Here is a 24,397-nt window from a genome sequence, read left to right on the forward strand (position 1 = left end):
TTCTGTTTCAACAGAAGTCGCGATATTGCATATCGCAACAATCTATGTATGTATTACGCTGACACGAGACTTCTTGAGATAACATAGTTTTCTTTCCTCGAGAAAATAAACGCGATTCTGTGCAGCTTGCATCGCAGCTAAATGTAAAACTGTTTGCGGGCCTACAGTTATTAACTGGAGCGGTTAACTGAGAAGAGATTCGCGACGAAATCATTTCTTGATCCCTTATCAAATATTACTTGACGATCACATCTCTGTTGTTAATTTATGCAGTACAACTTTAGAGGCAAAGAGAAAAAGAGGAGACGCGCGACCCGAGCTGAGCGTAAACAAATTCTGTATAGTCTCTTTCCAGTTCAGTTCCTTCTTATCGACTATAACGAATGGCAAGATTACATGTGACATAAACCACGCACAAAATATCCATTTATACACGTATAAGTACATATATAAATATACACAAACGCGTATATATTGAGGAGAGGGAGGGAGAGAGAGAGAGAGACACACGCAGTGGTCGGATGGAAACTTTTTGCGTGCCATACTTGCCATTTTCCGTTGAGATTTATGCAAATTGACATTGGCATTTCGTTGAAGATTATATTTAGCGTTTTATTCGTTGCAGCCGTGCTTCCTGTTAAACTCGATAGTAGATAGAATATTCTTATAATTCGGAGCTTTGTCGATTTAGTTGATTTAGATTGCTAGAAGATCAAATCGACAAGCTGAAAGCATGGGAATGTAATGCGAATCACATTTTGTGGAAATTGTTGCATTTTTCTTTTACGAATCGATTACGCGAAACCATTGAAAGTTATCTCGATTGTAAAAAAAACTCTTACAAGTATATATAACCAAGGGAAATTCCGGCAATATATAAAGGGTAGCTAAAGTCGCAATGCGCAATTCGAATGTTGCATGATTTCGCGTTCGTTTAAGTAATCAATTTAAAACTAATTAACATTTAGTTGATAGAAAGGCAAGTAGTGTGAAACATTAGTGACTGGTGCTATGCGGAATTTATATTCTTCATTTTCGTGCGCGATTAGAATGATCGCGCGTTTATTTTTCTGCTCAAACAAGTTTGACAAAGCAGCGTCAGTGCAATAACGTTCATCGAAATTAATCGGATTCTAAATGATACCGCAGTTCCATCTATATCTTTATATTATATCCTTTTAATTTCGATTGTATATACGATTTTATTTTACGAACTTATTAATTACACTTTTGAAAATTATTATAAAAAAAAAGTGACACAAACTTTCTCTGCAAGCTTTCTCGAAGTAGATACTCATTCCGACCAATTTTCATATTTCAATGTTCCCTAGAGCTTAACAACGTGGCATTAGTATTGCTGTAGATCTTCCGAAGGAGAACTTCCTGTTGCAATTTGTAGGCGAAAATCGTGAAGATACATCCGTTGATACCATAGATCCCCCTTTCTCATTCTTTCAACGTTCGTCGATATCGAGGAGTGGTTCGTTGACTGATGTGTTACCTCGAGGTACAAGTGAAACGTGAATTACGTTTGTCTAGGAAGTGTGTCGCTTGAAACTCCGTTTTTTGCGCTTTGATAAATTCGCAGGACACAGTACGCGCACACAAATAACACACACACACACACACGCGCGCACGCGCGCGCGCGCAAACAGACATGTATACACGGACAAATTTTGTACCCAGTAATCCACCAAGGTAGATTTTGCAATACGATTACTATTAATATTAACGAGATCGTCCAGGGGGACTGTGCGAGTCCTGCGTGGGGTTTGTAAGGCATGTGCGTATAGTTAATAATGGTACCACAATACCTCACAGTCACAGAGGGAGGTATACGTATATAGAGCAGAACTAGTAAGGTTTTATAACGAGCGTATTTAAATCGGCATAAGTTGCACACATCATACATACACACACACACACACACAACACAGAAATACACATACACACACGACAGGCGTGTGATTTCAACTACAAGGAAATTCTAGTTGTAAGGGAGCGTGAGCGTCTTATTTAATAAGATTATTGTTTTAAGGGTCAGTTGCATTAACAGGCTTAATTAATTGACGCGACGGCAGATGATAATCCTAGGTAGTAGCGAATTAAGAGACAAATTTTTTATTAACTGCGTTAACTTATATTAATTTTAAGTTTAGTTAACTTAGTTGACCTGAATTGATTTAAATTAAATTCGATTTAATTAAGTTTCAATTAGTCTTGTTTCAATCTAAGTCAACTTAATTAATCGAGTTAATTTAATTTAAATCGGTTTAAATTAATTCACGTTAAAATTCCCGATTATAGCGCTAACGTTAGTGCAATCGCCTCTGAGATTTAGTTGTACCTTGATTGATTAACTCTCTTGTAAATCATAGTCCTAGCCAATAATATTGTAGATAAGAGAGAGAATGAAAGTTTATTTAATTATTGCAGATAATTAATTATTGTATAATATTAATCGACGCTTTCGTTAGCTACAGTTGATGCAACCGGCTCTAAGAATTAATTGTAAGAGAAACGTAGCGTTCTGCGCCAAGCGGAAGCGGCTTCCAAGGCTGCGGCGTGTCGTAGCTAAATATAATAAATCGGGCGTATTGCCAAGCGCAATACGGAAGCGTGACATTTTCTAAAATAATCGAACGTGATTCTAAGAGCGAAATAACGAAACTCGAGTTTAGCGGAAAAAAAAATACGGCACGTTCACAGGCCGAGGGAGGCTCGTTAAAAAAAAGGTAGCTCAAGTCTCCGTCTGTCCGATTGTCGATTGCGTGATTAGGCGACGGGAAGTGTATGTGTCAAACGTTTTTGTATATTTGTAACATTTTCGTCGTCGTCGCGCGCGCGAGCACGCGCGGCGCCGTAAGGAGCGATTGCTTTTGAATGTACACTTCTTCTAGCAAAATGTGATATTACTGATAAACGGACGGCCACACGATGTTAGATCCGTCTCGCGTCACAGCGAAACGCAGCGAACGTTTAAAACGAATCGAGCGTTCATATACAGACCTGTCCCGGCACTGTTGCGTACTTTGCTCTCGATTTTCCGACTGGCTCGAGCAATGAATCCTTTTAAAGCGCGTTATCGGCGTGATACCTTGCATGTGAAATGAAGCTTCCGATCCTGGTTGTGAAAAAAAAAATGTGGCGGATTTTCATTTCGGAGGCCCGATCGAGATTCCCGATGAGAGATTCGAACATCGATCGGCGTTACCATCGCTTGGCACAGAATGTAAAATGCAATCCTCTCTCGTATGCCAAAGTATGCAGCTGTACCCAGAGTACAACATCTGTGTATTTTCGTTCGGTGTTAAATACGTAATTTAATTCGCGTGCAAAGACCTTCACGCGATTATTTTGTGAATTTGTGTTTCTAGGACGGACACGTATTCGCGAAATTTGGCACAGAAATTATTTAGGGATTTATATGTAAGAAAAGGGATCAAAGAATTAAGATTAACCCTCGGTTGTCACATGGGGTCACCCCATTTTTTAAGTAACATATCTTAAAGAGTCTTGTGCAAAATTTTGAGCAAAAAACATTGAAAAATGAAAGTTATGATTTTTTCCAGAACTTACATTTTTTAAAGGATTTTTTTTAACATGATGCCACTCAAAGTTAATTTTTTATAATGAGAATACACATTCTACAATGTTTAAACTTGATTCTAGAATTTTTTGCGATCCATTTAAATTGTTAGTTTTCGAACAGCAGCTGCTTGAAAATTTAGTTGAGGTCAAATTAACAAACGTGTTCGAAAAAATAGATATGACAACCGAGGATTAACTCTAGAAAGCTAACTTTTCTTTCCCACAGTTGTTTATAATCGTATGCTTCTCCGAGGCATGTATTCTCCGAAAATGAGAAAAAGAACGCGCGAAAATTTACTTGTTGACTTAACTTTCTTAACTAAAATGTTGCCGTAACTTTAAAATTTTAGGAAATCGTGGCTTTCGGAAAGTTTTCAAAAGTTGAAATCTTCAGGGATCAGAAAAGACCAATAGAAACATACGTGTCTCAGAGATGTATACGCAGATAGTGTCCTAGGATTTTAAAGAAAAAAGAGAGAGACGTACAAGATGTTGTACTTCGGCTGTACGAAACAGGTATATTAAAACCTTATTATTTACATTATAATTGCCGAATGCTAGTCACAAATACTGCATTTTTCAGTTGGACTTCAGTATTGTTTATTAATAAAATACCAATTCACGTGCGAAATCTTGTATTTATTCTTACTGATGTTTTAATCCAAGCAAAAAAAAAAGGGGGAGAGAGCGAGAAGGAACAAATTGCAGAGGTCTGAATGTGAGGAACAAACAGGTTCACTTTTTAAAACATTGAATGAAAGTAATGAGAATCTTTGAATTTTCTTTGGATATTTCGAGCCCTGCCAAATTGGCCACATATTCTTTTCGGTGTTTATTCATGTTACTTAGACATGGCTGGGCATCGATAAAGCTTAATGAGTGAATAAATAAATATGCTCGATAAAGAGAGCTGACGGTTTCGAAGCATGAACTTGTCTGATCCTTGAAATCATACCTGGCAATTCGATCGCAAAGATCATCTACTGTATACGCGACGAGGTGTGTACTAATTTATTCCTTCTAGTCTAATTACAGGGTGTTTTGCGTAAAGCAACTCGGAGCCATATCTGCGGAGAGACACTAATGATGCAAAGGAAAAAAAATGCTCCAGAATTCTTTCGGGAAACGATTTCGATTCAAAAGGAATTTTGACCCAATTGTTCGTAGAATTAAACGAAAATTTTCTCACATCAATCGTTCGGTTACTCGGACTGGGACGCTTTAAGCGGGACACCCTGGCACGTCTTTGTCACCAAGTTCGATTGTTATCAGAGCGGGAATGTGCACGATAATCAATCTTGCTGCGGACTTCTTAATTTTGTAAATACGACGCGGCAATACACGTTCCGGGATTTCTATCAGGATCGAGTGCCGACGGATCTCTCGATCCGGCACTCCCGCGATTCCGTAAATGTAAAAAAAAATAAAAAATAAAAAAAGAAGTAAGATAACTGACTGCGTGAGAGCAATTCAGTTTATCGCCGTTTTGTTCCGACAATGTTTTGCGAGTCTTCTAAAATCCGATCTTTCAGTGAAAGAACCACTACTCTGCTCGTTTTTCATTACACACACACACCTTTGTAAAATATTACAAATATATTTATTTAATCTGTATTCCAGCTCCTCCGAATATTAAATTAAAACACATTAGTTGATAATGCGTTTTCGCCGATATACATTTACATGCGAATAATGTAACACCATATGCGAATGTGATAATTACTTTAACATCGCCGTAGGGTAAATTTGTGGGATCAGTTGATAATTTTAAATAACTAATATATATATATATACTTAACGTCAATCACGCACCCGAACACAAGAAACGAATCCTGTCCTTCGTTATCGGTTTGTCACAGTGACATGGTATATGTAAGCGTATGAGATAATCGCGTATGTATTTGATTACCCATGTTTGTACTGCAATGTTGAAAATAAACATTTTTTGAGATTAAAACAACGCCCCGAATTCTCGCATCGTCAAGGATCAAAGTTTCGTCCCTTTGTAAGGATAAAATTTACAAAATAAAAATAATATATTTTCGTGCGAATAACCGGTGGAACAAGAATTATTCGCGCACAAGGGATTTGTGTTTACTGCTCAGATAAAAAATTTATTGTTTTCCTACAGGAATGCCGTTGACTGATGAGAGTAACAGTAACCGTCGTTCCCTTTTCCCTTTTAGCAGACGGATTCTATTTTAAGGTGGAATACCCAAGGTCTTTCTCACTAGCTTTTGCGCTATCCTCTCGAATTCCTTGCGATCTTCCCTCCACATTTTGGCGGCATCCACATTCGCGCCGCTCTCGTCGTTCGGCTCGGCCAGCATACTTACTACGCTCAACAGTATCTTCTCCACGCTCTGCACCGGGCTCCACCTTTCCGCGCTGCTTTCGTAACCCATCGGATCGTCACCAGGCGCGTGCAGTATGCTTATGCAGACTCTTCCATCCGCGTAGACTAGACGAAAGGAGAAAAGATGCGATTTCAATTGACAAAGTTAACCGACAGAAATCTCAATGTTGCTACACAACCGATAATTTTTGATAACCGAAATACATCTTATCTCATATGCTTGATAATAGCAATATCTTACTGTTGGGATGAAACATCTCGCAGGTGAACTGCATCTTCGGAGGGCTCAATGGATAATCCGGAGGGAAAATTAACTTTGCTGGAAATATGCCACCTTCAAAGCACGTCCCCTCTGGCCCGCTAAAAATTCCACCGACTTATATTGAAAAATTTGCGAGAGAGCCTACACAAGTGTTGTTTATTCAGCATTAAATATGAATGTTCAACTAATCCATGCGCGAAGAACAGTGAGATAAAAAAAACTATGTACGACGCGGGCAGAGAAGTCGACAGTGGAAGTTTCCCGGAAAGGAAAGAACGAGGGAAGACCTACGTGATGAGGGCCTCCCATTCGAAGAAGTTCTCCTCGTTAATCGGGCCGGCGATGATGCCTTCCGGCGGGTTCAAGGTTAGCTCTGCAAGATCGTCATAGTGCAGGCATTACTGACTCTGCGAGCAAAAATCTTTCTCGCCGCGATCGACGGCGCGGAAGATCGGAAAGTCACGATTCTCACGTTTGTACTCCGCCATCAGTCGTCTGAGTGCCGAGCCAGCCATCGTTTTGATCATGCGGGGGTGATCCGTCGGTCGGTTGCGAGACGTCCAGGTCGACGGGCGGCTTCCCCTGCCGCGAGGTCCCCCCCCTCAAGGCTGACCCCGGAGAGCGGCCGTGACGGCCAGGATCGTCGGAATCAATTCGATGACCCCGAACGACCTTTTCTCCACAATTCCACTCCACTCCACCGTGTAGATCCGAGAATCAGCTGTTTTCTCCTAACCTAAAACCCACGGCTGCGCCGCGCATGCGCCGCTCTCCCCACCGCGCGCCTGCCACGTGACGCCGCGAAGCCGCGTTCCGAAACTCCGTCCCTCCCGGGCGCGCGGAGTCGTCGCGCGTTCCGAAACGCCGCTCTAGGGATTTTCGCGAGGGACGAGATTTGCCAGCCGCGGCGCAGTCTCGCGCTCCGATTCGTCCGTTCGTTCCGCGCCGACCGAACCTGGACCAAACTTCACCAAACGCCTACGCTGCACGGCCAATGGCGAGGCGAGGTTAAACGGCATCGATTTCCAGAGAGAAAACAGAGCACTCCACGGGGAACGTCCGAAAGGCTAAAATCAAAATGACGGCGAGTTTGCGGACTTGTTTAAGGGCATCCTGAATTTTTACAGTGACAACATTGTTCCAGGAAGAACACTCGTACGTATCGTATGTTCCGCGAAACGTCCGTACGATAATTAAGCGACGTTATTTCCGGCGTCGTCGCGAACGATTCTCTCCGCGGTCTCGGTCTCGCGTAATTACGGAGAACGTGTGAAAGGACGAGGCGTAAACGAGAGGAAAGGCAATTCCAACGGCATCAACACCACGGCGAGAACGTTCATTTCGCGTTCGCCAAAGTTCGTCAAAGCCGCGCGCTCGATCGTAACCGAGAGATATCCGTCGCGATGACGTCGATGCCTCGTCGAGAATCGCGTCGGTGATGGTTACGACGACACCGGAGTAGCCAGTCGTGATATCATCGATAAGTGACGTTCTGACGTTTTCCGCTTTGAAGGTTATTAATTGACGAATCGTTTCAGCGGTTTTGACAGGCCTGTGTCGTGCACCCGACTTCTCAACAACATCTTAAGGAGCTGAGAGCATGGCTTCGGCGATACTGCAGGTAAGCTGTTCGACAACAATGCGTTTGTATTTGGAAGCGAGACGGGCAACAGAATTATACTAAGCGATCGATGATTTTGCAGAAGGCCATAGATCTTGTGACAAAGGCCACGGAGGAGGATCGTAATAAGAACTACGAGGAGGCCCTCAGATTGTACGAGCATGGCGTCGAATACTTTTTGCACGCAATCAAATGTACGTCCAGTAAAGAGCTTTTAATATTTAGTATTAAGTGAACATTGAACGTGCAAAAATCGGACACAAAGCATCTAATCATTTGAGCCTTTCAAGATTAAGTTAAACATTGTTGTAGTATTGTGAGCTTAACGAAAATAATTTATTGCTTGCTTAACAAAACAAATTTATATACGAATTGTATATGAATGCAATTATATTATAGAATCAAGAGCTATACTTAGATCCAAGCTTAGATCTTTGACAGTTTTATATTAGTTTCTGTGTATATACATATATTTATATGTATATACACACATACACTTTTCCAACTTATTTAATTGTATTTTAAATTAGCCTAATTAGCTTGACGATGGATTTCAGACGAGACGCAGGGAGACAAGGTGAAGGAGAGCATACGAGCGAAATGTATGCAGTATTTAGAGAGAGCAGAAAAATTAAAGGAGTACTTGAAGAAGAACAAGAAAAAGCCGGTCAAGGCTGGGGCAGATAATGCCAAGAGCGAGGATAAGAAGAGCGACAGTGGTGACAGTGACACTGACAGCGACCCCGAAAAGAAGAAGCTGCAGAGTAAATTGGAAGGCATTATAATGAGCGAAAACACAAATGTTCACTGGAGCGATGTGATTGGTCTCGATGGAGCCATAGAGGCTTTGAAGGAAGCTGTTATTCTACCTATGCACTTTCCTCATCTCTTTACCGGGAGGCGCATACCTTGGAAAGGTATTCTGTTATTCGGAGTAAGTAATTTGTAGTACGACAAATTTGACTGTACATTTTTGGTCAATGAAATATATATATTGTCATATTTTTAATTTGCCGTTTAGCCACCAGGAACCGGTAAATCATATTTAGCAAAAGCAGTAGCGACGGAAGCTAATCAAGCTACCTTCTTCGCCGCGTCGTCGTCGGATCTAGTAAGCAAGTGGTTAGGAGAGTCGGAGAAGCTTGTGAAAAATCTGTTCGAATTAGCGCGACAAAAGGAACGTAGCATAATATTTATCGATGAAATAGACTCGCTCTGTTCGTCGCGTTCCGACAACGAGTCAGAGTCCGCGAGGAGGATAAAAACAGAATTTCTAGTTCAAATGCAAGGTATGTTTTTGATATTGAATATCCATCTCGCGCTCCTGGCTTTTGCCAGAACGATCGCGAATCCAGTTGGACTAATGCTTTTACATATGTACAACAGGTGTAGGGACCCATAATGAGAATATACTCGTGCTGGGGGCCACCAACATACCTTGGGTCTTGGATTCTGCGATCAGACGAAGATTCGAAAAGAGAATTTACATTCCGTTGCCCGGAAAACAGGCGCGCGCCGCTATGTTCAAGCTCCACATGGGTAATACGGCACATTGTTTAACGGAGGAAGACTTCAAGACATTGGCGGCTTCCACCGACGGTTATTCGGGAGCCGATATAAGCATTATTGTACGGGATGCCCTGATGCAGCCGATCCGACAAGTGCAAATGGCTACACACTTTAAGCGCGTTAAAGGACCGTTGCCGAGGGATCCTTCCGTTATCGTCGACGATTTACTTACTCCGTGCTCCCCCGGCGATCCGGCTGCTATAGAAATGAATTGGATGGAAGTCGATGGTGAAAAATTGTTCGAGCCACCAGTTACCATGGTAAGGTTCACAGATGTTCCTCCTGTTTCTCTTGTATACAAGAAGGATATACTTTAATATCTGACATATATTATTACACATTACAGAAAGACATGATGAAATCGCTAGCAACGACCCGTCCCACAGTGAATGAAGAAGATTTGGCAAAGTTAGAGAAATTTAAGGAAGATTTCGGTCAAGAGGGTTGAGAGACTCTTGAAATATCTCGCAATTAAGTTAATGGATTTATAATTCAACAAATATTTTTAGTTATACATGCTTGCCTTATTCCTCTTATGATAACACGCTTGATAATATCTGTATAAATACGTTATATTCTCTCTCGGAAACGATCTTTTGTCCTTCGTCTCCTTATTTAAATCTCTACTTTTTTTTTTTTTTTTTTTTTCTTAAGCGCAACAGCGAATGCAATCCGGTACCGTAAGCTTATCGCTTATTTACTTAGCGAAAATGATACATAACTTATGAAATAAACCATATTTTGAGATAAAAAAATTCTTCGACTTTTATCAGGCAGTCAGACAAGAGGTAGATAATTTTTTATCATAAAGTGCAAAGTAGGAAAAGTGTTGGTGATACATTTACGAGGTATATGGCAAACTCTGTGTTTAATGCGTCGCTATATATAATCGCTAAGTGATAAGTACCTAACAAATTAATTGTAAATCATAGATTTTATATAGTTACTTCCTAATCACCTTTGATTATAGTTTTAAACACTCTTGCGTATTCCGTTATCCGATTGTCTCGATTCGAGAGTGGGCTTTTAACGCGGGATCGTTCACGGAGTCGAAAAAACGAGTCGCGCTCTCAGCCAATTTAAATTTAAAACAGAATACGCTAACCGAAATCGACGGAGTAACAAGGGTTATGTAACATACTACATACATAATACATAACATATTATAGATATTCAGAGTACTGTTTTCATGTAAATTGTTTTTATTGTTAACTAAATAAATAACAAGCTGTATACTGATATAACACCAGTATTGAAAAATAGTGGAGATATTGCGACATCATTTACGGAGGGCAATGTCTCAGAAATTCCGAATCCATGTAGACGACCGTTATGGTGATGTCGTCGCGGAATATCCGCACCACTTCGCTCGGCAGGGTCAACAATTGCGACAATTTGGCATGGTCTATCCCGTATTCCGTGCCACCTAGAGCGTTCCTCAGCAAGTGCGTCGCCGCGTTGCCGTCGAGGGGCTTCTTCTTCAGGCCCTCCTTGCGTTGCAGCAACATCTCATTTATGTCCGACAATTTCATATTTTTACGCGGTAATCTCAGTGGGTTGAGCGTGACCTTGCCGCTCATGTGCTCGCCTACCAGGCGCACTGCTTGCAACGGCGAAATCAGGTCCCACAGTCCGTCGCTGGCTAATATGAGAAATTTGTCCCTCGGCGTGAGCCTGTGGTATCTGACCTCCGGATTGGCTGTAAGATAGGGCGGCGTGTGATAATTCGCTGGGATCGCCGTCTCGCCGAGGAACGGCACCACGACCCTCTTCATAATATTTTTACTCCACTTGTAGCGGAAATCGCCCAGCGAGCGAAGCGGCGCCAATTGCCCGAGCAGTCTTTCCATTTTAATCACAGTCGATCTCTCGTTCGTCGGATGCTCCGACAAGATCCTCTCCACTTCCTCACGGTTATCCGCGTTGTGCTCTACCGTCATCATCTTCGCCGACCATCCATCGCTTTCTAAACGAAACAGGGCTCATCAGTACGTTTATCTTTTTAACATCGGATAAAATAATAAATGACGAAACAACGACGAACCTGAGAGCACTCCCAAGACGACCCTACTGTCGCCAACGCCGGCGACATGGAGATGGGGGCCGTCTATGTGCGCCACAGCGGCTACCGTACCCGACATTGCGACAGCGAGAGTCCTCGCAGCATCTTTCTTATTCAATTGCAACAGAGCCTCGGTCGATAAATCGTTGTCTAGTCTGAGAAATGCGCTTTCCAAGGCCTTTTCCATTTGAAATTCCTTCCTGGTATCTGAATGCACCAAGTCTCTCACGAAACTTAAGAAGCTCGTTTGATAAAGATCTCTGATCTCGGCTACAAATTCTACCTTATCGTTGAAGGTTTCGAGCAAGTTCAAACTTCTGTCAGTGCCAACAGAATTCAAGTATTGCTCCAGCAATTTTGGCGGTAACAGGCACGCAGATATATAATGAAACAGTCTTTTCGACACCACTTGTGCGCAGGCACCACCACCGTGGCCATCGAAAACTCCCATTAACATACCTACAAATAGATAAAAGAAATTAGAAACATAATCGAAGACTGTTCATAGTCAAATCTTATATTTAAGATAGTCTCAGTTTCATCTTCAGATGCTGTACGACTCGTTTCATTAGCTACAGAGTATCTGACGGACTTGAGACAATCTTATACACAAGATCTGACTATGAATGCTGGCCTACGATGCGTTTGAGGCATAAAAGCAAGGAATCCTGTGAATGTCAATGCCCGATATCAAAATCACATCCGTATAATTAGTATTATCTTTCACTTTAATGGCTGAGCGGCCCGTTAAAGCCGATGATTTCAAAGATTAGCCATTAGTTTCGCTTCTGTACCTTTAGTTAACAAACATTGAGCCTCGGATCTCGTATCTTCTATAGGATTATTAGACGCCAATTGATTAGAGTCGTAATATTTCACGGAACCCGATCCAGAAAACTCTTTGGTGTACTCGTTGGCTTGCAAAACACTTGTTACCTGTAACCAGACAACAACGACGGTATACACGATGTATAGGTGGAGTAAGAGATCAAATAAACGTTGATTAAGTTGATTTAAATGTACCTCCTGCGGTGTGAGCCGCGGTAGTGCCATGTACAATCGTTGGAAGCACTTGTTGCCACAGGACTCGCTCGTCCTGGCGTGCACGTGTCGGAAACCTTTGACGAAGTCATAGCTGATCTTTTGCAAGACCATCCTACCCCTGGAACAGGTCGCCGCGCTTCCGGTCGCCGCGTTCCTTCGTGCTAATATTCCTCCTCTCCTCCACTTTTCCAGCACATTTTCGACCTCTTATAGGTTAGACGCGCAAAGTAAACGCGGGTAGCAGCGCGTTTCTCGACTTTGATATCGCGCGAGGACTCTGCACCCCTTAATATATTGCGATTTACGTAATAGAGACGATTCTCTCTCTCTTCCGGGGTTAATCGACGTGCCTGAAGACCACTAAAGACTCGTAAGATAAAATATTAGCTTGGATCTACGCGACATTATAAGCTGCCGCTAACGATATATCTTCTTCTTGTGTTTGTTGGCTCGCTTTACGATATGTGATGCAGCGTGCGCAAAATCAGCAGTAAAGTAGTAAACACGTGCGAGACCTTCGGGCGTTTATCATACGAGAATGGACATACAAAACATCACATGACCCATGCGCGCCGCGAACTTCGACCCCCGCGGCGGTCGTTGCCTATAGGTGTTGCGGTTTGCTAATAGTTGCGAGAAAGGAAGAAAAAGTATATTTTTAAAAAAGCTAGATAATAGCTAAATTTTGGCTGCATTCCGATATTCACCGTCAGCCACTTTTAGTATTGAAAATCTATAGTATACGTGACGTAAAATATAGATTTGCAGTGCTGACAGTGAATATCGGAATTTAAGATTCGGAAGCCTTTATTAATTAAAAAAGAATATGCAGTAGGACGTTTTTATTCTTAATTCTTCTATTTTTAACTGTAACATGTATTCAATCAGGTGATGATATTTAAACCCTCTTGCTTGTTGATCTGCCATTTGCATTCGGATAGCCAATCAAATTGCCGCTTTTTCGTAAAAGCCGCAATTTGATTGGCTGAGTATCCTTTGGGCCGATAAATAATCAAAATACTCATCCACAAAGCACATAATTAACATTCTTTTTTCAAAATAAAAAAATTAGGCCTTTCCCCAAAGCCTATTTTTGAGAATTTCTCAAACAACACGAACAAATCTTTTTCCATATCGCGACGGCGCGTTGGAAATCGTGCCTGAGAGACTCCGACCGTCAAATTCCCCTAGCGTTTAACGTCGCACAATTGGCGCGACTGCACTCGATCGTCGGGCGTTTAAATTTCAAAACTCAACGTAACGCCAAACGGCTTGGCTCTCCCTCCGCGTGCATCGTTGCGGTGACGAGCGTTCGCTGGTTCGCGTCGATTCTAACACGGTTCTCCTCGTCTCCTCCGCTTTCGCGATCTAAAAAGGATCGGGAGTTTGCCCCCCACGAGTTCCGCGCACGAGTTGAAGCAGCGACTACACGGGACAGACGACAAAACGCCAGAATAAAAAGGTCCTCCGTGGCAGCGGCGAGACGACTCGGGCGATGTCAGAACGATGTGAGAACAACGTGAGTGACGTGTGTTCCTTTGATTTCTGAAATTTGCTCGCGGAAAACAGGTAAAAACTCGTATCGATCGTAGATCTACTAACGATGGTTTTCAACAAGAAGGATCTGGGCAAGGCGTTCTCGCCGAGCAAAGTCAGGAAGGCGGCGATCAAGAGGCGGTTGTCGCCCGGCGGTACGGTCAAGCCGAGCACGAGCGGCTCCGCGATGAAGAGCGAGGAGACCTCCGAGATATCGATCAAGGTGATCGTGCGGGTACGCCCGCCCAACGAGCGGGAGCTGCAGGACAACAGCAGGACGATCATCGAGGTGGTGGACGACAAGATGCTGATCTTCGACCCGAAGGAACAGGCGACGCCCTTCTTCTTCCACAATGTGGCGCAGAAGGGTAGGGACATGCTGAAGAAGCAGAACAAGCAGCTGCAGTTTATCTTTGACAGGGTCTTCGACTCGACGTCCGCCAACACCGACGTGTTCGAGGGTAGCACCAAGAGCGTGATCAGCAGCCTTTTGGACGGCTACAATTGCTCGGTGTTCGCCTACGGTGCCACCGGCGCCGGTAAGACTCACACCATGCTGGGAAACAGAGAGGACCCCGGTATCACGTACCGAACCGTGGCGGAGCTGTTCGCCGAGATCGAGAATCAGAGCAAGCATCGCGAATTCAACTTGGGCGTGTCCTATCTGGAGATATACAACGAGAATGTGCAGGACTTGTTGCACAAGTCCGGCCAGTTGCATCTGAGAGAGGACGGTAGGTGCGGAGTCGTGGTCGCCGGTTTAGAACCGATCGCTATTCAGAATGCGGACGAATTGCTGTCGCTGTTGGCGGAGGGTAACAAGAATCGCACTCAGCATCCGACGGACGCGAACAAGGAGAGCAGCAGGAGCCACGCGGTTTTTCAGGTGTACATCAAGATAATCAACAAGCTGGACAGCCAGGTGCAGCGTGTCAAGCTGTCTATGATCGACTTGGCGGGATCGGAAAGGGCCTCGGCCACTGGATGCAAAGGTGTTAGGTTTAAGGAAGGCGCTAACATCAACAAATCCTTATTGGCCCTTGGAAACTGCATAAATAATCTAGCAGACGGTATAAAACATATTCCATACAGGGACTCCAAACTCACGAGGCTACTGAAAGATTCGCTCGGTGGTAACTGTCATACCGTCATGATAGCTAATATCGCTCCTTCCAGTCTCACCTACGAGGATACGTACAACACTTTGAGATACGCGAATCGGGCGAAGAAGATCAAATCGTACGCCAAGAAGAACGTGTCCTGCGAGATGCACGTTGCTGGCTATATCAAGATAGTGGAGGAACAGAAGAAGGAGATAGATATTTTGAAGACGAAATTGGCAGCTTTTGAGAACGGAATGGTGCAGCCGGTCGAGAGCAAGCCGAACGTCGTCATGCTGGAGACGTACAACAAGATGATAAAATTGCACGAGAAGAAGAAGGATTTGATAGAAAGGATGCTGGCTCTGGAGAGCTCCGATAAGATTTTGGCGTGTAGAATACTCTACAAGAGGGACGCGGACGAGAGGCTGCGCAATCTAACGGCGGCCAGCGACGCCCTGTCGCTCGAGGAACAAAACGCCAGCGGAAAGTCGCGCATCAACAAGTCTCTGCATTACTTCCAACGGCAGAGAGAGTCACTTAAAGCGCAGATGCAGGATACGTGGCAGGAATTGTGCTCGGTCGAGACGGAGATACAGGAAGCGAAGGCTAAACCGCTCGACGAGAATCTGCAGAGTAAACTGTCATTGGAAATCTCCAAGATCGAGAGATGCTGGATCCCCGTTATGCAACAGCACATGAAGAAGCTCAGCAGTCTCATGCAGTGCGAGAGGCAGTCGATTAATACCATAACGAAAAATATGAGCAACACGTTGCAGAATTACTACAACATGGTGAAGGGCTATGGCACGATGACCGATAAGATGCAGCTGGAGTTCAAGGAGCTGATAAAGTTGCTCGAGGGTTTTCGAAATATCAAATGGTCCGATTCGGATGAGACGGACAAAGCGGACGATTTCAACATGATCACATGTCTGAGCACCGCCGGGATGGATCCGTTGAATAATGCGATGCCGGCGGTCGCCACAGCGATACCGGAGATGGACGACGAAGAGCACAATGTTTGCAACATGAACATCTTGAACTCGACCTTCAGCGCGAATGAAAATATCGACACCAATATCTCCGACATAGCCGACGAAAGCAGTAGTTGCGAGAGTAAATCCGCGCCGAGGGACGAATCTGCGCCGGAGACTCAACGGGAAAGAATTGCTACGAAGAACGTGATCAGGAAACGTGTATTGTCTGACAAGAACAGCGAGCACAGCAGCACACCTTCCAAGCAGACGAAGAGACTGGGAACGAATAACAAGACTGTCGTACAGAATACTGGTCGAGTGGATAAGGAGAACAAACAGAGGCCTATACAAATGAGTGCAAAAAGTATCGCCATTCTGAATAGATTGAAGAGCGATACGTCGTCTAATTTTTCGTCTCTTTCCCGGCACAACAATAGCGATGAGAAAACGGACGTGGCGCTTAAGGCGATACGTAATAAAGAGAGGCGCGGACTAATGACGACCCATCCGTATCAAAAGTCAACGATTGGAAAAAAGTAAGTAACAGAATATTTAGCATGGTCTAAATTCTTCTCGACATCTTTATGAGAATAGGCCTGTTTATTTTAGCTGAACTTCTTGCACTGTTGATCCTTTCTCTTTTTCTTTCCAACGTGAAAAGAGGAAAAATAAATCGTGCAAGAAGTTCAGCTAAAACGAACAGGTCTAATATTAAGGATTTATCTGTATATTACATCCGTATATCATTTTTCTATTATAGACCCAATACAGCTCCACCGTCTACTAGAGTTCCATGGTAATAGTAGACAAAAATTTGGTACCTGGACGCAAGATTGAAGAGATGGTGGCCTTACGAACATTGCGTTAAGTAATAAGACTTTTGACAAGATTTTTTTAATAGATACAAGATTTTAAATATAATAAATATTGACTATACGTGCTTTTAAAGAGGTAAAGTCAAGGATTCTAATAAAATGACTTCTTTTTATGTTATCTATGTATGTTTTTTTAGCTTAATGCAAGAAAAGATATATGTATATACATACATGTAATTGTGCAAGCAATATTTCTCTCTTTCCCCGTGTATGTTTAGAAAATGAAAATGACAAATTTCAAAATTGTAAGCTATATCGTGTATTTTTGTATGATGTAATATCTTTTTAAAACATTTATTCAAGACTGACGAAACGGTACGGATAAAGTGCGCTCAACAGTCGTGCGTAATCTTCAGTTTATTATTGTCTTCGGAAATTACATTACTTAATAATTTAATTTATGCAAAACCCCGTGTAATCTCCGTTGCCAAAGAAAAAGAAAGAGAGAGAGAGAGAGAGTGCATTTATATTCTTAAAATACTCCAAAATGTACCAAACTTATGTTTAAAGATTTACGTCACATAAGTAAAAATTAATACAAAAGTTGAATTATTAGATTATATATGTACTGACAACAAGTGTTCTGCTGTGGGGAATGTCGACTAATTGTATGTATCCTTAAGGAGAGAATAAATTATTTACGGAAATTTTCCTAGAGATCGCTCGTAGATTGCAAAACAGCATTGTTCTAAATGCACGTAAAAAGTCGAGGCGATTATTTTCTCTCCAAGTCCTCATTGAGATTTTCCTGGAAAGCACCACGTTCATTATACTCTTGTTGTTTGTCACTCAGCTATCGTTCAACTTCGGAATACTCACGTATTCCTGCAAGGCGTACGACACGTGTTTCGGGATCTCCGGCACTCTCGAGTCCGATTGTCGGCCGCTAACTATCGTCGGCAGCATTGATCTCGAACGTTCAAAAAGCGTGGCGAATGATTGCAGTAGAAATGCCAAAAACGCCAGTGACGCCAGCACGGTGATGGGATCAAAAGCGCTGAAATGTAGTACGTCGTTCATCACCATCGACGAATATTGCAACGGTAGGAAAGACAAGAGGATCATCTGGTGCGATTATTTAAAAGAAAAACACTTACTGGTGATAATAAGCTGGTAACGTGGAGCCGAATCCACCGTAGTAACTGCGTTGAATCTGTTGCTTGTGTACATTCGGAAAATTCGGGTAAAATGGAAACGATATGCTCCTCGGCTCCTTCTTGTACGTATCCGGTAAATAACACATGGGCGGATTACTGCAAGACGGCGCTTCGCTTACGGTCCTTTCCAGTTTCGTTGTCTGCATCTCGCATCGAACAATGTCGAACACACCGAGGAGCAACGTAATCTTCAACATTTTTATATTTGAACGGCTATTCAAACTTTTTATATCGGGGGAGGGGCGCGTTGCGGTACACAGAACGAGATCCTCAGCGCATTTTACAAGAGCTATCGTTGAAATGCGCTGATCCAAAAGTTACTGACTGTTAATGTTACGCGATATTTCGTCGTCGAAACTTTTACCTTACATCGTGAAGTTAAGGCGACTCGACACGCTCGACGAATATATACCAAAAAGGCGAGACGATAACGAGCGTTTCCAGTTGACTCTTCGTACGCTCCAATTGTCACCATTTTATTCAAATTGTATAAATTCGAATACTGTTACGAACAGCATAATGTCGCTATATTTGGCATGTTAGTCGTGACGGGTAACGAGCGTAAAATTGTACACGGCAAATTGAGCTTTCGAGTAGGTCACCGCTTACGGAAATCCACGGGGAAAATAGATAACGCTGATTAAAAACGATTAAATCGAGCTCGTGAAGCAGTTCAATTTTATACTCAAGATTCAACTTTATTATCGCATTTAAGATTTAACAAATTTTTAACAGCTTCCTTGTACTTGTTGACCGAATATTGATCCTCGCCGTTGTTTATAAGATCTGAAACGGCAATTTTGTATTCCGTTGCGTGCGGAATGGTCTCGTAGTCATAATCGGTCGGCGGTTCCGGCCACTTGTACAGCGTCACTAGGCTCGTACGGCTCTGGCTGGTGTCCCAGTCAAAGTACTCCATGTCCGCCAGCGACTTCTCGGCCTCCCACGGTTCTACCCTCTGCAAGTAAGATCTCGCGTCACTCGCCAAGCTCGTGAATTACGTGCGATTACTTGAATTATCTGTTTGTTCACGTGGTCAAGCTATCACTTACCCAAGATTCGTGATACACCGCCGTGAGGAGGTACCGTGCGTATTCCAAGTTTTGCTTTCTGGTCGGACATCTATCAGCCGTGATTGTTATCACATCGGTTTCCGAATTGTACTTGTTTCCCAGTAATCGCAGCAGCTTGTCCTTGGCATGGGTATCCAAGTGAAGAGAGGACAGCCTCACTCGCAGACTCACGATCCGAGCGAGCGGATCCCTTATGGTGGGCGAGGAGTAGCAGTAGTCGGACGTGATGAGCTCAACGGGGAAGTGTCTCGCGCATTTCTCCTCGGTCTCCAGACCGGCGGGCCACTCGGTGCAGAATCGCTTCAGCGCCTCGCAATGCCGTCGTATCGCCGGCGGGGTGAGATGCAGGAAGTTGGGTATCTTCAAGAGCTCGGCGTTGGCGTACTTGTCAGGCGGCGTGCCCTTCTCCACGTACCCCTGGCGCAACGGGAGCGGCACTGTGGCCGGGTGGAAGGTTCGCGCGCCCGGCCAGACCGATGGCCAGTCCTGGTCGACGGGCATCTCCTTCGTCCTGGGCGGTGGGACATTGATCCGTTGCGACTTACGCTTCTGCTGCGCTACCTTCTTGTACCCCGGATAGAGTTCCAGTACTCGAAATTCTGAAAACGAAGACACGTATGTATGTCATCTCGTCGCGCAATAGATTGGAACACTGGTATAACCGATACCTACGTTCCGACCCGCTCGTCTCCGAGGAGGAGTACGCCGCGAGTAGCCTCGACGCTTTCGGCAAACTTTGCGCGAGGCTCGCCTCGAGTCCACGTTTCAACGACAACATATCTTCGTGCACTTCGTATTACTTTACAGCGAAAACATAATCGCCAATTCTGTGTTGAAGAATTCAACTTCGTCCAACCTAACCTAACTCTGATCCAACATAACCTAAAACGTCAAAGGTCTGTTTGTGTTGTCCGCACCTTTTGCACTTGGACATTTAAAGAAGACACGTTTATTTTCCTATTGGTTAAACGATGGAACCGTCAAACGTGATTGGCCAAATACAAGAATGAGAACCAATCGCGTGCGTTAATTGTAGCGTGTCGTTAAGTTTGGACGACCCGCCGCTAAATTTTACGACGCGCTGTCATCGTTCCGCATTCCTGGAATGTCTCTCGTATTCGTGGGAACGTCGATGATCGAGCAGATCGAGCAATACTACTTTTGAGGTTGTTTGAGGTTGGAGAAGCGGACACTTCTTTGACACATCGAGGCCTCATGACATAATGACGGGGAACGTCGATTTGCTCGCGGTTTAGTCATGCCCGTCGCGGGGATCTCGCTGTGAAAGGGGCAACCCGCAATCATGTGCGACAATATAAGGGGCAACCCGTTCGCCGGGCTGTTCTCCACGGATAACGATGCCGTCTCGTTCTCCTCGGAGCATCGCGCCGTCGACGACGGCGCCGACGACGCGAGTTGCGCGGAACGGCGGTCGTCGGGCGCGAGCAAGGACGAGCCCGGGATTCCGGTCGAGAACGCGACCGAGACCGCGGATCTCGACGACAAGGTCGACCGACTCATGGCACACGTGTTCGGCTTGACGTTGCGCCGCGCGCAAGACTCTCTGGTGTTCGTCGACGCCGACTCGATCGAGCACGCCGTATTCGAGCGCCTGATGCTGCCGGATCCCAAACCCAAGGCGCGAGACGTCGACAGCCACGTCGTGCAGACGCAGGTCATAACCTACCTCTACGAGTGCTACTGCCGTTTGAAGCGCTATCAGACGAACGGCGTCGAGGACACCGTGAGAAACGCCTGTCAGATCGTACTGCGAAACGCCAACACGGCCTTGCAGGAGCCGGATTTGTTTCAGTATCAGGAGGTAGTAGACCTTAACACTTATGATTGAGGGCCGATTGTTTCAACCTGTTGGTAAACTAACTAATAGTTAAATCATATATATGTCTTTGTTTATCATTTACATTAGACGAAGATAGACATATGATTTAACTATTAGTTAGCTTACTAACAGGTTGGAACAACCGGCCCTGAGTGATTTCATGATGGAATAGTTTCTAAGAGTGCCAAATTTTTTTTTATATTGGGTCTGTTTCCTATTGCTGAACTGGCTGCGCTTCAGAGTCTATCTTTTGTACTCCACATTGGAAGGGAAAAGATAAACTCTGAACTAGTGCGATCGGTTCAGCAATAGAAAACAGATCCATAGTAAGCGAGATGTACATAATAGCTGATGTTAACTGTTGTACGTTATTTTCAGATTCATAGCCAATTTGTTGCTTTATTTATGAATGACGTTACGTCAGAGTCAGAATTATCGTCGTTCGTCAGCGGCATAGTGGAAGAATTAATAGCGGTGAATCGAGAAAGCGACGTAGAGGATGTAGTTACAAAGTCGTTCTCTCCAGTCCTCGATATTATCCATAAGGAAGCAGTTCAGAGCAATCTCTTTACCTTCTGCAAACAGTGGTTCGCTCTCCTGAATACATTTTCCACCATTGATCCACTGGCAAAGCTAATAATTCGCCATAGCACACCAAAGAATAATCAGGGCTGCGGGTATTCGGAAACATTACTGGGCGCGCTCTTCAGCATAAGCTGTTTACCGAAAACGTCCAAAGATCCGTACGATCTTTTCGACAAACCTCTACGGCAAGTACGGCGATTTTTCTTATTAATCAAGTAGTTTCTTAAGCTAGTGCGATTCGCTTTATACATTGTCCAAATATCACAGCCGAATACGATTATGGAGGAGACCATACCGGTGGCCATGGGCAGTCTGAGCGAGGCCCTGCACAAGGTCTTTCACTCCCTGTTGAAATGTTCGACTGAGCTTCGCCATTTGACTTTGCAATGGCTGGGTAACTGCCTCCATGCGAATGCAAATAGAGGAAAACTTTGGAACTCTCACATGGAGATGGGATTGCTGGGAGTGCTGTGCGTGTCGGATGGTTTCATGTTGAACATAGGCAATGTACTGTTACGCCTCTGTCAACCATTTTGCGCTAAACTGAATGACGCCAAAGTACCGAAGATCGATCCCACATACTGTAGTGCGGAGGTTGGTTTTTCAAGAATTTAAGAAACACGGAACGGTACTTGTATGCAATTAGTCTCCCAGATGCTAGTTGAAATACGTCTGAGTAAATGAATGCTTCGGACATAACGAAACTGACACATACGTATACATGCAGTAAATAAATAAGTTTCGATTAGCTTTTATTTTAACAATTTATTTGCATTTCTAGGCAAAGGACGAAGCCGAGAGTCTACAACGTGGTATACATATGAAAGGATTGAGCTCCGAGACATGTTTAATACCAACCCCAGAAGGGGAAAGTCGGCCAACGGCAGATTCATTCGGATTTATAACAGAATGCTTTTTCCTAACACATCGTGCATTAGATCTTGGTTACAGAGTTATCCTGGACAAGTTTTTAAAGTAAACTAATGATTGATCTTATAATTTTCTGTCAACTGCTCAACGTTGTTTAAACATTACTTTCAATTCTACAGAACAAATCAAGATTTGGCTAGGATACAAAGAGCTTACAATGATGCTCGAACTGGTGGCAGTTCAGAGGTGCTAGAACTCATAACGCAACGAATGGAGACCGAAATGACAAAGTATATAAAGCACATTAATGCATGCACTGTTTTAATTTTGTTTATATTTTTATCATGATTATGCATATATTTTGACCATAGGCCGATATTTATAGTCGGATCTTATATTTAAGACTATCTTAAGTACGATCTTGAGATGTTACGGATCAGTCACAGAGCCGTATTAGCATCTTAAGACAGTTTTGAAATAAGATCCGACTATGAATACGGGCTATTGCATCTTATTTTAAATTGTATTTTAAGGTATATAAAAAGAAAATTAATTTCTTTCTAGGTATCTAACACTTAAAGCGAGTCTACTGGTGCCGAAGATGTTGGAACACTTGGCGAAATTTCACGCAATGACGGCATTTTGGTTGACACAAGTCAATTTACACATTGTAACTGAAGAGGACAAACAAAATTTTGCGCCGAAAGAATATACACCCGTTACATTCCCGTTATCAGAAACTGTTCCAATTACGCTAAGGTATGTGAAATATACATATACCAAATCGCAATGGAAACGGAATAAAAAACGGAATTAATGTAAAAATTGACATCTCCTGAATCCAGATGCATTCCTGAGTTCGTAGTGGAGAATACTATTGGATTCTTGTGTTTCTTACGTCGGTTAAGTCCAAACACGTTCGAGGAGCAGGGTCCGAGTTTTCTGAATCCGATCTTGACGGAGGTAAGTCAAGGTAGAACGAGCTGTACTCTCATCGCGATCGTTAAAGTTATACGTGGTTTCCTTCAGATTATAGTTTTGATGGAGTCCCAGCATCGTCTGTACAATCCGCATCTGCGCGCGCGTTTAGCCGAGAGCCTGGAGGCACTTTTACCGACCGCAGACGAGAACGTTGCTCCAGCAACGCCAAACCTAGGAACATTCCATAGGGAACAGCTGTTTCTCACTCATCCGTACAGACAGCAAGTGAGTAAAGTACTGCTTAGGGCTCATTGTCAAAAGATGCACGCACACCTGATTATTCTTCACGTGCTGTTCCATTTATGAACAGATAATTGTCAACTTGCTGTATGTGTTTGTAAGTATCGAGATGACCGGGCAAAGTGTACAATTTGAACAAAAGTTCAACTACCGTCGTCCAATGTACATTGTTATGGATTATTTATGGAAGCTTGCCGAGCATCGTAATAACTTTATGTAAGCAGAATTTATAAAATCCAATTGCTGTTCTCGTTTGATATCTAATATTCGACACCTAACAGATAAAGCGTCTTATATAATTGTAATGTATCAGTACGTTAGCTCAAGAAGCAGAAAGCAACATGGAAGCGGTTCAACCACCTTTGTTTCTGCGTTTCATTAATCTGTTGATGAACGATGCTGTATTTCTCTTGGACGAAGCTTTATCAAATATGGCACAGTTGAGACAAATGCTACAAGCTAGGTATTAAAAAAAAAAAAACGTCACATGAGATTATGATTTTCTATTATATGTGTGTGTCATATTTCTTAAATGAAACACTTCTATGAAACACTTTATGATAAATTTATATTAAGTCGCTTTATTTTCTAACACAAGGGAAAGCGGAGAATGGAATAAATTGCCACCGAATGAACGCGAGCAACAGGCGGCGTA

The 24,397-nt window shown here is 43.4% G+C and overlaps 7 protein-coding genes across 8 annotated transcripts; 3 read left to right on the plus strand and 4 right to left on the minus strand.

Annotated features, from left to right (window-relative positions):
• Positions 1-4,209: 4,209 nt before the first annotated feature.
• LOC112463416 (ubiquitin-conjugating enzyme E2 G2) lies at positions 4,210-6,957 on the minus strand. The gene is made up of 4 exons (XM_025029825.1): positions 6,682-6,957; positions 6,501-6,582; positions 6,189-6,307; positions 4,210-6,052 (listed from the first exon to the last, which is right to left on the minus strand). Exons 1-4 carry the CDS (start codon positions 6,734-6,736, stop codon positions 5,793-5,795), a joined length of 516 nt encoding a protein of 171 aa, XP_024885593.1. The 5' UTR covers positions 6,737-6,957; the 3' UTR covers positions 4,210-5,792.
• Positions 6,958-7,236: 279 nt separating this feature from the next.
• LOC112463407 (vacuolar protein sorting-associated protein 4B) lies at positions 7,237-10,638 on the plus strand. Its single transcript, XM_025029817.1, has 7 exons — positions 7,237-7,364; positions 7,748-7,830; positions 7,913-8,024; positions 8,388-8,764; positions 8,852-9,119; positions 9,217-9,659; positions 9,746-10,638. Exons 2-7 carry the CDS (start codon positions 7,810-7,812, stop codon positions 9,845-9,847), a joined length of 1,323 nt encoding a protein of 440 aa, XP_024885585.1. The 5' UTR covers positions 7,237-7,364; positions 7,748-7,809; the 3' UTR covers positions 9,848-10,638.
• Positions 10,579-13,105, minus strand: LOC112463401 (pyruvate dehydrogenase [acetyl-transferring]-phosphatase 1, mitochondrial). Its single transcript, XM_025029808.1, has 4 exons — positions 12,485-13,105; positions 12,256-12,397; positions 11,444-11,920; positions 10,579-11,365 (listed from the first exon to the last, which is right to left on the minus strand). Exons 1-4 carry the CDS (start codon positions 12,614-12,616, stop codon positions 10,683-10,685), a joined length of 1,434 nt encoding a protein of 477 aa, XP_024885576.1. The 5' UTR covers positions 12,617-13,105; the 3' UTR covers positions 10,579-10,682.
• Positions 13,106-13,735: 630 nt separating this feature from the next.
• LOC112463290 (kinesin-like protein KIF18A) lies at positions 13,736-17,643 on the plus strand. Of its 2 annotated transcripts, none has more exons than XM_025029615.1 (3): positions 13,736-14,024; positions 14,098-16,657; positions 16,882-17,643. In XM_025029615.1, the coding sequence occupies exons 2-3, from the start codon at positions 14,109-14,111 to the stop codon at positions 16,919-16,921; spliced, it is 2,589 nt and encodes an 862-aa protein (XP_024885383.1). In that variant the 5' UTR covers positions 13,736-14,024; positions 14,098-14,108; the 3' UTR covers positions 16,922-17,643. The 2 variants fall into 2 exon arrangements, with proteins under 2 accessions (XP_024885383.1, XP_024885372.1); XM_025029604.1 differs by having other exon boundaries at positions 14,127-16,657.
• Positions 17,644-17,656: 13 nt separating this feature from the next.
• LOC112463304 lies at positions 17,657-18,410 on the minus strand. The gene is made up of 3 exons (XM_025029640.1): positions 18,094-18,410; positions 17,816-17,993; positions 17,657-17,744 (listed from the first exon to the last, which is right to left on the minus strand). The coding sequence occupies exons 1-3, from the start codon at positions 18,348-18,350 to the stop codon at positions 17,712-17,714; spliced, it is 468 nt and encodes a 155-aa protein (XP_024885408.1). The 5' UTR covers positions 18,351-18,410; the 3' UTR covers positions 17,657-17,711.
• Positions 18,411-18,825: 415 nt separating this feature from the next.
• Positions 18,826-20,246, minus strand: LOC112463297 (28S ribosomal protein S35, mitochondrial). The gene is made up of 3 exons (XM_025029628.1): positions 19,899-20,246; positions 19,206-19,825; positions 18,826-19,111 (listed from the first exon to the last, which is right to left on the minus strand). The coding sequence occupies exons 1-3, from the start codon at positions 20,002-20,004 to the stop codon at positions 18,839-18,841; spliced, it is 999 nt and encodes a 332-aa protein (XP_024885396.1). The 5' UTR covers positions 20,005-20,246; the 3' UTR covers positions 18,826-18,838.
• A 78-nt stretch (positions 20,247-20,324) lies between these two features.
• LOC112463514 (ubiquitin conjugation factor E4 A-like) lies at positions 20,325-24,392 on the plus strand (the record flags this gene model as incomplete). The annotated part of the gene is made up of 11 exons (XM_025029944.1): positions 20,325-21,048; positions 21,445-21,840; positions 21,919-22,245; positions 22,433-22,626; positions 22,701-22,811; positions 23,086-23,280; positions 23,367-23,484; positions 23,551-23,727; positions 23,813-23,958; positions 24,056-24,205; positions 24,341-24,392. Coding segments are annotated over exons 1-11 (2,385 nt in total), but the record flags the coding sequence as incomplete, so codon positions are not given.
• Positions 24,393-24,397: the final 5 nt, after the last annotated feature.

Source organism: Temnothorax curvispinosus, unplaced genomic scaffold, assembly GCF_003070985.1.
Source record: "Temnothorax curvispinosus isolate PA1 unplaced genomic scaffold, ASM307098v1 QBEX01001427.1, whole genome shotgun sequence".
NCBI lineage: Eukaryota > Metazoa > Arthropoda > Insecta > Hymenoptera > Formicidae > Temnothorax > Temnothorax curvispinosus.

Bases quoted from the DNA above. Each gene is read 5' to 3' on its own strand.
- LOC112463297 (XM_025029628.1), bottom strand. From the start codon at position 20,004: ATGTTGTCGTTGAAACGTGGACTCGAGGCGAGCCTCGCGCAAAGTTTG. The intron at 19,826-19,898 runs GTAGGTATCGGT...CTTCGTTTTCAG, and splicing joins GGAGACGAGCGGGTCGGAAC to AATTTCGAGTACTGGAACTC. The intron at 19,112-19,205 runs GTAAGTGATAGC...TCTTACTTGCAG, and splicing joins CGGTGTATCACGAATCTTGG to AGGGTAGAACCGTGGGAGGC.
- LOC112463407 (XM_025029817.1), top strand. From the start codon at position 7,810: ATGGCTTCGGCGATACTGCAG. The intron at 7,831-7,912 runs GTAAGCTGTTCG...ATGATTTTGCAG, and splicing joins TGGCTTCGGCGATACTGCAG to AAGGCCATAGATCTTGTGAC. The intron at 9,660-9,745 runs GTAAGGTTCACA...TACACATTACAG, and splicing joins TCGAGCCACCAGTTACCATG to AAAGACATGATGAAATCGCT.
- LOC112463401 (XM_025029808.1), bottom strand. From the start codon at position 12,616: ATGGTCTTGCAAAAGATCAGCTATGACTTCGTCAAAGGTTTCCGACAC. The intron at 12,398-12,484 runs GTACATTTAAAT...GTCTGGTTACAG, and splicing joins CGCGGCTCACACCGCAGGAG to GTAACAAGTGTTTTGCAAGC. The intron at 11,366-11,443 runs GTTCGTCGTTGT...TGTTTCGTTTAG, and splicing joins CGTCTTGGGAGTGCTCTCAG to AAAGCGATGGATGGTCGGCG.
- LOC112463416 (XM_025029825.1), bottom strand. From the start codon at position 6,736: ATGATCAAAACGATGGCTGGCTCGGCACTCAGACGACTGATGGCGGAG. The intron at 6,308-6,500 runs GTAGGTCTTCCC...TGGAATTTTTAG, and splicing joins GAATGGGAGGCCCTCATCAC to CGGGCCAGAGGGGACGTGCT. The intron at 6,053-6,188 runs GTAAGATATTGC...CCTTTCGTCTAG, and splicing joins CGAGATGTTTCATCCCAACA to TCTACGCGGATGGAAGAGTC.
- LOC112463304 (XM_025029640.1), bottom strand. From the start codon at position 18,350: ATGTTGAAGATTACGTTGCTCCTCGGTGTGTTCGACATTGTTCGATGC. The intron at 17,994-18,093 runs GTAAGTGTTTTT...ACTACATTTCAG, and splicing joins TTACCAGCTTATTATCACCA to CGCTTTTGATCCCATCACCG. The intron at 17,745-17,815 runs GTGAGTATTCCG...GGTGCTTTCCAG, and splicing joins CGTACGCCTTGCAGGAATAC to GAAAATCTCAATGAGGACTT.
- LOC112463290 (XM_025029604.1), top strand. From the start codon at position 14,001: ATGTCAGAACGATGTGAGAACAAC. The intron at 14,025-14,126 runs GTGAGTGACGTG...TTCAACAAGAAG, and splicing joins CAGAACGATGTGAGAACAAC to GATCTGGGCAAGGCGTTCTC. The intron at 16,658-16,881 runs GTAAGTAACAGA...TTTCTATTATAG, and splicing joins AAGTCAACGATTGGAAAAAA to ACCCAATACAGCTCCACCGT.